We start from the raw sequence: 12,106 nt of genomic DNA on the forward strand, positions 1-12,106 counted from the left end.
TCACCCTCTGCAAAGTGAAACTCCTCCTAGCAGGCTAAAGGGTGAAGATTATACTAGGACAGCATGCAGCATAGTCCTTTCATGTCCCGGGTCATTTACTGAATATGAAGTTTTAAATGTGAGCTGCTGCAGGGCTGTATCCAGTGGAAGAATAAGTACCTGCTAGCCTAGCTGATGCCATAGTTACCTCCAGCGGAACATACTGTTAACAGTAAAGAGGAAGAAACTGGTTAAAATAAGGCAAACACTTGAAAAAAAATGTTTTGTCACACACCAAGAGCCTGGAGAGTACAGCACACTGAATAAGACAGACATGGGGGAGCATTAGCACACCATTGCAGAAGTAGGCAGGAGGCAACAGAAAATGTGACATGTAGCAATGAGGAAACACCTGTTGGAAGCTAAAGAAAAAGATTAAACAAGTCTGCTGAAGTGCAACATTTAGGGTAAATATTGGGAAAAAGCAAACAGGTTTTTATGAGTTGAATCAAAGGCGTTGTCTATACTAAACAGTTTGGTCAACAAAACTGCGCCCTGCAACGTTCGTCCCACCGATTTAACTCTCTTGCTCTGCTGACATAATAAAACCACCTCAATGAGCCACATAGAGCTTTTTGCAACGAAGGTAGAGTGATGCAGTGTCAGTGTAGACGCTGCACTTGCTTATGTTGCCCTAAGTGGCCTTCAGGAGGTGTCCCACAATTCCGACCATGACTACTCTGGCTAGCAGCTTTCCCTACAGCCAGGAACACAGGCATGAGCTCCTCCCTCTTTAAAGCACCGAGAAATTTTGGAATTCCACTTTGTGTTTGCTCAGCATGGAGAGTTCACAGCAGCGTTGAAGACCTGCACTTTTACAAGGAGCTGCACGCCATCCTCGGTGGCGACCTCACCTCCACCGCCAAGAGTCCCATGGATACTTCGGGAGGACTGGAGGCAGTAGCCAGCGGAGTCAATCCCAAGGACGAAGTGGTGGATAAGGAGATCGAGTTGGAGGAGGAGGTGGGACAGGCAACAGGGTCATCCAGTGGCATGGTGATCCAGGACCTCTTTTTAACTCCCGAGGGATCTAGCCAGTCCCAGTACTCTAGCGCCGATGCACTGGAAGCAGGAGAGGGGAGCTCTGGTAATTACTTATTTTGCTTTGATACTAGTACACGGTAACATAGGTGTCCTTTATTTTGTTACATGGGGCACATGGGAGAAGGGATAGAAATTAACACTAGGTCCTGTCTGCATCTGCTTCTCATTGCTGTGTAGCTACCTTGTGGGGACCTTGCAGAAAAGTTGGTTAATGCACACCGTGAATCTCCCACGAATTATCCCTAGAGATCGCTAGGAAATGTTCCTGCAGTTCCTCTGCTGAGGTTCCTTAGGAGAGCTGCTTTGTTTCTTCCCCTGTTGTAGGAAACTTTGCTGCACCAATCAGCAATTACTTCTGCAGGAACCAAAGCAGCACACAGGCAAGCAGCATACGGAGCCAGTCAGAAGCCTCACGCATGTGGGAGATGCACCCTTCAGTAGTGCGATAACAGCTTTCCCCACCTGTGGAAAGTGGTGCCAGTATTCAGAATAGTGTCCCTAGGCACTTCGTGTGATCCTGTTCTGAAACCACCCAGACCCTTTGTCCCATCTTGCACCTTCCTCTGGGCCACACTCACCATGGTTAGTGCTCTGGCCGGGCTATGTGCTTGCCAAGGAAAAGTGAGGTGTATGTAACTCGTATGATTCAAGACTGAGTGCACTCACAGTACTGACACTGTGTATTATTTCTTTTGCTTCTGCAGATGAGGGCCAGCTCCTGCACACCAGCAGAGCGCCTCCAGGTCAGATACGGACGTGAACGAGGAGTAAGGAGGACGTGTTCCAAGAAGTGCTGCAATTGTCTGATCATGCAGATGTTGAACACAGTGTGAAGAGAGAGAAATTAAAAACTCAGAATGGACAGTCAGGAAAGGAGACGGGCAGAAGCGGGTAATAGAGGGGCAGGAGCAAATGATAAAGCTTATGGAAGACCAAATAGAGATGCTCAGGTCCCGGATTGTGCTGCAGTTGGAACAGCAGGTTCTGTTTATAACAATCACAAGGCTGGAGAGCGGTGCAGGATCCATGCTTTCAGGCAGAGACAGCAGGTACATAGTTTACAGAGGCAGTTGAAAAATGCCACGAAATTTAGTCAGAAGCTCATGGAATGATGAGACTGAGAAAACTGCATCATGGGTCAGTGAGCCCACCCCTCAATGTATTGCAATCCATTCCCAGAATGCCTAGAAGCAGGTGGTGGTGATTTGCAGTGGGATAGCTACCCATGGTGCACTGCTCTCTGTCAGTGCTAGAGCACCAACTGTGGACATGCTCCACTGACACAAGGAGTGTTGTGTGAATATGCACAAGCAATGTAATTACAGTGGTTTATAATCAAGGATGTAACTTAAGTTGATTTAACTCTAGTGTAGACATGGCCTAAGATTTTCGCAATGTATGGTATATACTTCTATAACAGCCCAGCTGTAAGTACAGTAATTAAGGAACTCTGCTAGTCAATACACAAACTGTATTTAAAACTGGTGATCGACCTGAGGCTTATGTTTCTCTAAAGAACAAAACTGAGGCTATGTTTTAAAATGCTCTTTTTTCAGCCCAGCTCTTAAGGAAAAAACATCAGTAGAGATTGAAATAATTTTGCTGGCATAGCTGATGGGTCAGAAACACAGCTTGTTAGCGTCACAGCAATTTTTATGTAGGGAAATAGACACCAATGGCCCTAGCATTAACACAAGCCATCAGGTTTATGCCATTCAAATTACACTCATATTAATTTATTTTTCTAACCCCTCTGTACAGATCATAGTTGAAAGAACATGTATCAGTTTCTATATTCCTTAGTGAAATGGGATGGAAGTCTGAAGCCATGGGCTGAGGCCAGGCAAGAAGCTTGCAGTGAAACAGGCAGAGTATGTGATCAAACAATTCCATTTTATATCCAAGACCCCATGTCAGAGCAGAGCACTTCGCTCACGCTCCAGGCCTCCCTATCTCAATCCCTACTTCTTCTTCCACTTTCCCATACAGTCACTCACCATCTTCCCTGCTGATTTCCCTCAGGGAACACGGGGCCCATAATCAGGGAGGGCACCCAATGCCTCTGCACAGAGGCAACAGTGGGTGGCAGGACTTCTCTAGCATGGCCATACTGGTCCTCCAAAGCCATGGTCAGCAGCACTATGAGAACCCTTAATGTTCAGATAACTAAGTGCAGGAGACAGACACTGGGCTCCTTGCACCTCAGGCCTCCCTCTCTGACCACCAGCTTCCCGAGTAGGCAGCCCTGTGTGGGGCTAGCTGGATTCTAGGAGGTTTGGTAGACATGTTGTGGGGACTGAGGGAAGGTGAACAAGGGGCCTGTGAAAGGGGAACTGCAGTTGAGCTGATAGCCTAGGATGAAGGTGGAAAAGGCAGTTCCTCTGGGCTAAGGCATCTGTACTTGATACCTCCATCATGGAGGAAGGAGAATCTTGGTGGGGAGCCCTTAGTATGCCAATGCCTTGGTGCAGAGACCCTGCTCACCCTGTGCTGCTGTATGGTAACCAGAGCTGGAGCAGCTCTCTGTAGAACCAAGGCCCCTCACCCCCAACCCCAGGTTCCCCTTCACATAAACCTGTTCCGCCTCCGACCCTCTGCACATCCCTCACTAAATCTCTCTCATCCCTCAAAGCCCCACCAACTTGTCTGCCCTCCCACATTTCTCTCAGAGCCCACCCCTCACAGCCCTGCTGTGGTCTCTGAAGGAACTAGTGAGTCAGGAAGGCAGGAGGCATTGGGAAAGAGAAGTAGCTGATGTAACTGCACAAGTTTGTTGGTTCAGTGTAGCCCAATTAGATAATCACAAATTAGGGAAATAACTGAGTATGAGAGAAGTTTGGAGTTTCTGGTTACATAGTTAGAAAAGGTAAAATTTGAGAAGGTACCTTTCTCAGCTGTTTCCTCTGCAACAATTAGGAAACACAAAGAAAATTCAGTTGTTCACAGAAGTGAGTCTAAACTTCGGAGACTAAACTCAAACTGGAAAGTAGAGGGAATTTCACAATCACAATCTTCCCTATGGAATTGCTACCAACTCCCCATGACTATACGCTTGCATGTACTTCAGAAGCACAGCTATTCACTCAATTACAAGTTCTGCTCTGAATTTAAATACCTCAATAATTGTATACAAAGACAATCCATTTAAAAAAATATTTTAATAAGCTTTTCCAGAATTGCAGACAGGGAATGGGGAAAGGACAAGGGAATTACTAACAGTGCAAAATTACTATGCGTGAAAAAAATGTATAAAACTAATTTGTAAATTTTTAATGTTTTTTTTTCAAAATATCGCTTTAAATCCTTTATAAAGCCCAACAAAGGTTTGTTCTGTTGAACTGAATTTTTGATTCAGGCTGCACTCTTAAAGCACTTCATGAACCAGGCCACCTGATCCAGCTGGATACATCATGACAGTGCTTGAAAAATATACTAAGTCTTACACACAAGCTACTGTCTTTTCAATGCAGTTTGGAAGCTGGTTCAAATATTCCTTGGTTCCAAACTGTGCTGAATGTTTCTAAAATGAATCAAAGTTACTATATTACTAGAATTTTAAATAGTACTAGTAGTGCAATGACTTATCAAATTATAGTGGCTGCATTTTGAAGAACATGAACCAAATATTGTATAAAACACAATGCAAATTATAATTAAATACTTCTTTAAGAATAGCTGAGCATTACATATTATATGATTATGGAATGTCAGATCTCTTTAGGCATACCATAAAAAGATTAAAAACAAATCAACATTTCTGAAAATGTACACAGTGCCATATTTTACACACAAGCCTGAGACAATTTACTTATAAACTCTCCTATAAAATGTTTTTGCAAGTATTTCAACTTGCAAACAAAAATGCATACAAATACATTGAAAATAGGATTCTGATTAAAGTTGTAAAGATTTTTAGAAGCACTGCACTACCTTCATTCTGAAACTTTCTAAATACCATCTTTGATATAAGACTTGATACTTTGGATTTCTGTTAAACCAAATTTTAAAGTTGACAATGACTTTCTCCTAAAACAATCACTCCACAAGATTAATGCAGGCTATACATTAAACGCTCTCTTGATTATGTGTCTCTGTATAAACTGCTAGTTTTAGTTAGATTAATGTCAAGGCCCTAATGTTGGCTGAACTCATTAAAGAGATCTCCTAAAACCTCTGAGAAAAATGGGCTAATTTCACACCCAGCCTAACTAATTACGTCAATGGAGTTACACCAGGTCTGAATTTGGCTCAGTGTATCTAACTGTGCCTCATGATCATTTGTGAAAAGCAAAAACTGGTGGGGAGGAGGAGTTGTGTTTTTGTAAGTCAACATGATAATTAAATTAGTTTGAAACCACATGACCATAATTTTCAAAGTAAAGCTCTGAAGATGTATATAAACTTTTGAAGACCAGCAGACATAACCAAGTTTAAAAATAAGGTAACAGTATATTTGTAAAACCACAGAAGTAGAAGACAACAGTTTATAAATTAGACAATCAGGGCAATGTTTCTTCTGGGTTTCTTTACACTATTTTGTGTAGCTGTGGCTAAAAAGCACTGGTACTGTAAACTTTGTACTTCACAGATATAACCTCCCACCTCAACAAAATTTCAAACATTTACTGGGAAAGCTAGAAAGAACAGATTTAGCATCCCCCTACCTTGATAAGGGTTTTTCTTTCTAGCACCATCTCTTAAAATAGATACCGACACTTACTATTGCCTCTTACATGTATATATGTTTACATACATGCTGTGCCAACTATGTACATAGATTCTGCTTCTGCACCTGAAGTAGTCAATAATATGAATCCCAACGGTTCACACAGATGCAAGATCAGGCCCACAAGTAGCCAGCTGTGCCTTAAATTCCTAACTTACACAATCAGAATCACTTGACCCATTTCCTACCCCTTCTGTGGTCACTGAAATGCACAAGATTATTAAAAATCATCAATGAATAATCTAATGCCTGAACTTGGCTAACAAAGTTTAAACATATTTAAGGATTTGGCTGAAATTAAGCTTTTGTCTTACCTCAAAAATAAAATTTGAAAATGTATAATAAAAGCAAGAAAGTTTGTGCAATAAAAGCATCATGCTTAACTCCAAAATTCTCAAAATCACTATTTGTCCTTAGACAGAAATTTGAGAAGTCAGATTCTCATAATTATGTGACTGCTTTAACCATCCTATTTTAACCATTAATTTTAATGGTTTGCAGTTTTCTGAAAAGAAAACATGACTTGGTAATAAACTACATAAACACTTAAAAATTTGTTTTTAGTGTTTTTTTGTTGTTTTTTTTTTTTAAGAAAAACTTTAGTAAAATAAAATGAAGCTGACAAGACTCAGAATATCTATTTTCTCATAAAAGTTTACCAATTGTACAAGTTAAGAAAATTATACAAGCTTTTGTTTTAAGAAAAGACAGCTCAATCAAGACATAAGTACTGTAAAAATCTTTCAAAGGCTACAAAGAAATCTGGAAAAATACAGAATGTATTTCTTTAGCCCAGATAAGAATATGGAAGACATCATTGATGTCAACAATTTTACATATACAAACCTGACTTGGTTTATTTTTTAAAAACTTCTATATATAAAAATAATCGTGCTCATAACTTTCAGGATTCATAGGAGTTCCTTAATTGTATACCACTTCTCTTCATCTAGACTGAAAATCTACACCAGCTTCTCCATTGTGTCTTGGAATTCTAAAATTTCACATTAACTACTTGTGACAATTTAAATTTGAATCAGCTCTCCTCTTTAAAAAATATAATTTGTACAGTAGAACTATAGCTACAAACAATTTGAAGAATGTGTATAATAGAAATTTCCTTAATAAATTAAGCAGGAAATGTGTTTACCATATAAACAAGTTTATGGATTCATTTCTCAAACACCTTAAAATACTTAAGTGTTGCCAGAACAGTAATAGTCCATAGGTCTGTGAAACAAAATATTCCAGTTCTGCATTTCAGGTGTGAAAAAACAGCAGAACTTCAGAGCCAACTAAAAGGTGTAGAAAAATCTCAGATTGTTTCAAGGAGTTTGATTTTGTAAGGTAACCCATCAACCCTGAAAATTTTAGGCACCCCAGAATTTACTCCAAGGAATAAAATCAGTTCCCATATTCAATCATCCAAAGTCTCTAGTTCTTCAAACTTCCCATGTGATATTGCTTCTTGAAAATACTCTGAGGAACCTGGACTTTCTTTTCCATTGCTGTTGATTCTTCTCCTCTTTGCAGGTCTTTCATTTTTTTCTTCAAAATCATTTTCATTTCTTGCAGCTGAATGAGCAAGTTTAGGGTCAATGGAAAGGTTTTCAGTTTCATATCCATTTGTGTCCAGATCTGTGTGAGGTGTTTTCTTACCACCTGTAGGTCCATTCACATGCAATCCTTCAATTTTTACTTCATCTTTACTGGATATCTCACCGGGCCCATTAGTGGATACACCTGCATTACAGAAGAAATATGAACTAGACATTTAAGCAATTTCTATCAATACAATAGACCCTTAGGTCCATAAAACCAAAAGCCATCCCTGAAGCTATGCTAAGCTGTAGCTCATATACAGACACAACAACATCCTATAGAATACAGCAGTACCACAGTTTTGCTGGATAATCAAACGTTTTTTTCTCTTGCTGATAGCCCATCTTAATTGATTACTCTCATTATAGTTGGTATGGCAACACCCATTTTTTCATGTTCTCTGTATATGTATGTGTGTGTAGATACAATCTTCCTACTGTATTTTCCACTGCATGCATCCGATGAAGTGGGTTTTAGCCCACGAAAGCTTATGCTCAAATAAATTTGTTAGTCTCTAAGGTGCCACAAGTACTCCTGTTCTTTCTACTTCGGATGCGTTACCTGAAGCAAGCACCGGAGAAGCATTAACATGTCACATACTTAACTTTAAAGTCAATGGAACTATTCAGTTAAGCACCTGCACAGATGCATGTAGGACTGAATCTGAAAAGACTAAACTTTAAAGTCAATGGAACTATTCAGTTAAGCACCTGCACAGATGCATGTAGGACTGAATCTGAAAAGACTAAAGCTCTTAAGAGGAAGAAAGTTAAACTTGCCAAACATTTTGAATTGAAATGTATGCGCAAATATGGTCTTTTAATTTTGTAATTTACCGCTGATATCTTGGCCAAAACCCCTTGGAAATAAGATATTTCAAGGGTTCTCTCTATGCTCATCAAAAAAAAATTCCTTTTACAGCTTTTCAGCCCATTTCCAAGATTGCTATGATGTGGCAACTTTTTATAAGTGAGCAAGATGAGGACCAAAAAATAAATAAATAAAAAAATTAGTGTTTACTTACCATTTTGATTACTGTTGCTAGTTGTGCTGTCCTCCCTCTCAGACTGGCTGGTGCTGCTGTTAGAGGTTGTAGGGGGAGGGGACGGAGCTCGACTAGAAGCAGCACTTTCACTTTCATCTAAAAGACGGTCCATGTAATCCCTAAAAATGAACACTACAGTCAGCACTGGCTTGGCTTTTTAGAAGTTTATTGTGTGTGTAATATATTGTGTACACACAGTTCTTTTTTATACCTGCTTCAAGTATTTAGATGGTACCTTATACAGTCAGTTAATATTATAATCTCCTTATACTAATTTTGATCCTCCTGTTATTTGTCCATGGGAAATAAGGGGCCATGTATAACCTTGGCATGAAGGTTGTATATACAGGGAGTCCCCGAAATAGAATGTGATGGGAGGCTGGCATACCGGGGAGGGAATACTGAGAATACAAGGAGCTCCTGGCTGTGTGCAAAATGCGCTCAACATACAGAAGCAACAAAAAGTGTGACCATCTAGTCAAATACTGAAAATAGTTACCTGCAAACATTTAAATGTAAACGAACAGGCTTTGCCTGTGTGCGCACACTATTATTTGTTCTCTGAATATTCAAGTGAACAAAGTTTATTGGCATGAATGTTTGCCAAAACAACAAATTTGAAGTAACTACTGCAGAATACTTGCAGAAAGCCAAATTAAAATTTGTGATTGTGATGGGTTTGCATAAAACATCCATCAATGAATGCAGCTGTAGAGGTTGTGATCTGTTCAGACAATGCACAACCAGAAAACAGGCTAAATTAAATTAATTGTTCAGTGTAAATGGTTAGCCTTAATACTAACAGGTGTTCTATTTTAGCAATTACACTAAATGGAACTGATTGCATTTCTTCTCCTTCGGCCACTGTCCTGCTGGAAACTGAAATTATGGCGTAATCAAGTTATTACTCTATTTTAGAAGAGAGCAATATTAAGAAAAAAGACTATAAATCTGACATGTATGTAAGAAAAGATAGCATCGCTTACGTTACACCAGGATGGAGATTGTACTTCTTTTTCCCAAATCGGGTCTGCTGTGCAAAGAAGTCATACCGCTCTGATTTTTTCCACATGTAATAAAATGCTACACACTCACCAACTGATCTTGTTCGTACCTGTGAAAAAGGTGCCACACAAAACATTGAAAATCCAGATGTATTTTCTGCTAGAGACCATGAGATAAATTATACTTCTGCATGCCTAGAGACTCAAAGCATATTATGAATGATTCCCTTAAGATTTTTCAGCTTTATATGATGAGTGACAGGGTGACAAGATAAAAGTATATAAAGTAATAAATTGTATAGAGAAGGTAGATGGAGAACATTTGTTCTCCTTGTCTCCGAACACAAGAACAAGGAGATGTTCAATGAAATTTAAAAAAAGTGAGAAATTCAAAACCAATGAAAACCTTTTCACACAATATGTAATTGAACACCATGTAACTTACTGACATAAGAACTTGTTGCAGCCAAGAAATTAACATGGAATTGGCCATCGATATGGATATCAAAAATACCCAGCATTGTGATAATTCATGACAAAAGTTTTGGAAAGGATATTTAAACCACGTTTCAGGGTTTAAGCCCATCTCTAACTATTAGACATTAGGATGAGAGCATTAGGATGGGGGTGTGGAAAGCGGATTATCCCACATCCGCCTATAGGAGGGATTTTACACTTTCCTTGGCAGTATCTGGTGCTGGCCACTGTCAGACAGGATACTGAATCAAACCAGAGGTCCATCTAGCCCAGTATGGCAATTCTTATATAGATGTAATATACCTTTTTGCATAATTCAGAAATATTCTGGAAGTTACTTTTCCAGATAAAGCTAAATGCCAAATCCTGATTTTGATCAATTAAAAAGGAGCAAGTTAAACAGGGAAGGCAGGCTTCCCAAGCACATGCCTTTGTATTCAAACATTAATTCACAATGGCAGAAAATTTCTGTGCATGTCCATATCCACACATTTTAATGACTAGTTTAGCTCAAAAAAACACAAGGGGCATGGGTTCAGGTGGAAATGGACACACCCACGAGCAAAATCATGGCATACTACCAGTCATGCAACTATCATGCAAATACAGCTTAAGTATCTAGGTGGGAAACAAATATTTAATAATGGGCTCTTCAATCTACCAGAGAAAGGTATAACATGATTCAATGGCGGGAAGCTGAAGCTAAACAAATTCAGACCAGAAATAAGGTGTACATTTTTGACAGTGAGGGTAATTAACCGTTGGAACAATTTACCAAGGGTCGTGGTGGATTCTCCATCATTAACATCATTAATTTTTATATCAAGATTGGATGTTTTTCTAAAAGATATACCTCTAGGAATTATTTTGGGGAAGTTCCATGGCCTGTGATATACAGGAAGTCAGATCAGATGATTAAAATGGTCCCTTCTGGCCTTGGCATCTATTTCAAATAGCGGAGTACTTTATCGCAGTACTGAGCTGGAGCAAGTCCAGTGGTGACAGGAGGTGTGCTCTGCAGGAAGAGCACTCAAGTGACCACGGGAAGCATCAGGCGCATGCTAACACAGAGGATGCCTCAAGCCCTGACTATTAAAGGAAATGATTTGTGAAGCAGGTTTCATGCCCCTAGGTATGGCAGAGGGAACAACTTTTAGGAACCTGGAGCAGATGTAATATGTCAAATGCTCATTTGACTTCACATTTTACACCAGCTGAGGATCTGCCCTAGAGACTGCAGGTGGGGTGGGCAAAAACATACAATGGAAAACTGTAGAAAGCAGATTCTGAAGCTCCCCTTTTATGGGTTTTACATATGCTCTGACACCCCTCTGGACAAAAAGCAAAACCACCACTGTGCCAGTATTCCTGCAGATTGCAATATGAATTTTTGTTGCTTACTAGAGGGAGACTCCACCTATATTTTATTTCCCAGTGGGTTCTGTAAAAAAGCTTTCATTACCCTTCCACGGCTCTGAACAAGGCATACAGTCCAATCCTGAACTCAACTCCAAAATGTCCAGGTAGTCAATCAGTGGAGAAACTCAAGAATTATTACAATGTGAAAATTCCTACTAACATTGCTGTAACAACCTTGGTTGCAGCATTTCTGAAGATGCCTACCACCCTCTACAGAATCTTAAAGGTTATTTAACAAGATTATAATACATTCTGACCAGTTAAGCATTAGGTGATATTGACGATAAACTCCTTTTTGTAAACAGACCCATTTGAGGCCTTGCACAATGAAAACTTGGCGTTTCAGAATTGTTTTCCCACATCCCATACAATGTCAGCTAACTCTTTAAGCTAATCAGAACACCCTCCTGTGACAGATCAAGTGAAAGAAGGATATGTATAGTACAGTGACTAGAAAAAAACGGATTTGGAAGAAAGTCAAAAAATATTTAATATCTTTTCAGCTACAAAAAAAGTAGGAAAGTAACTTTTTAAAATCAATCATCCTTACCTTGTTTGCCTGAATCAAATGAAAATCCTTTCCATAGGCCTTCAGTCCTTGTTCAAAATTCCTACATTCTTCCTCTGTCCAAACAGCTAACTCTTCTGAAATAAGAAACAATACAGAAAACATACTTTAAAGTTACAGCATAATGATAACAAATGGAAACTCAAAATTCTGATACAAGAATCACTCTATTTAAGTTTCTT

At 39.4% G+C, this 12,106-nt stretch overlaps 1 protein-coding gene across 9 annotated transcripts in view; it reads right to left on the reverse strand.

The window, feature by feature from the left end:
• Window positions 1-6,445: 6,445 nt before the first annotated feature.
• The window catches only part of MIER1 (MIER1 transcriptional regulator), a 58,293-nt gene continuing 52,632 nt past the window's right edge, over window positions 6,446-12,106 (reverse strand). For all 9 annotated transcript variants that reach the window (XM_039484667.1, XM_039484665.1, XM_039484669.1 and 6 more), the window contains 4 exons: window positions 11,907-12,001; window positions 9,443-9,570; window positions 8,436-8,575; window positions 6,446-7,552 (listed from right to left, as the gene is read on the reverse strand). In XM_039484667.1, the coding sequence (XP_039340601.1) occupies window positions 7,227-7,552; window positions 8,436-8,575; window positions 9,443-9,570; window positions 11,907-12,001 (689 nt within the window). In that variant the 3' untranslated portion in view covers window positions 6,446-7,226. The remainder of the gene's footprint in view (window positions 7,553-8,435; window positions 8,576-9,442; window positions 9,571-11,906; window positions 12,002-12,106) is intronic.

Source organism: Mauremys reevesii, linkage group 8, assembly GCF_016161935.1.
Source record: "Mauremys reevesii isolate NIE-2019 linkage group 8, ASM1616193v1, whole genome shotgun sequence".
Taxonomy (NCBI): Eukaryota; Metazoa; Chordata; order Testudines; family Geoemydidae; genus Mauremys; species Mauremys reevesii.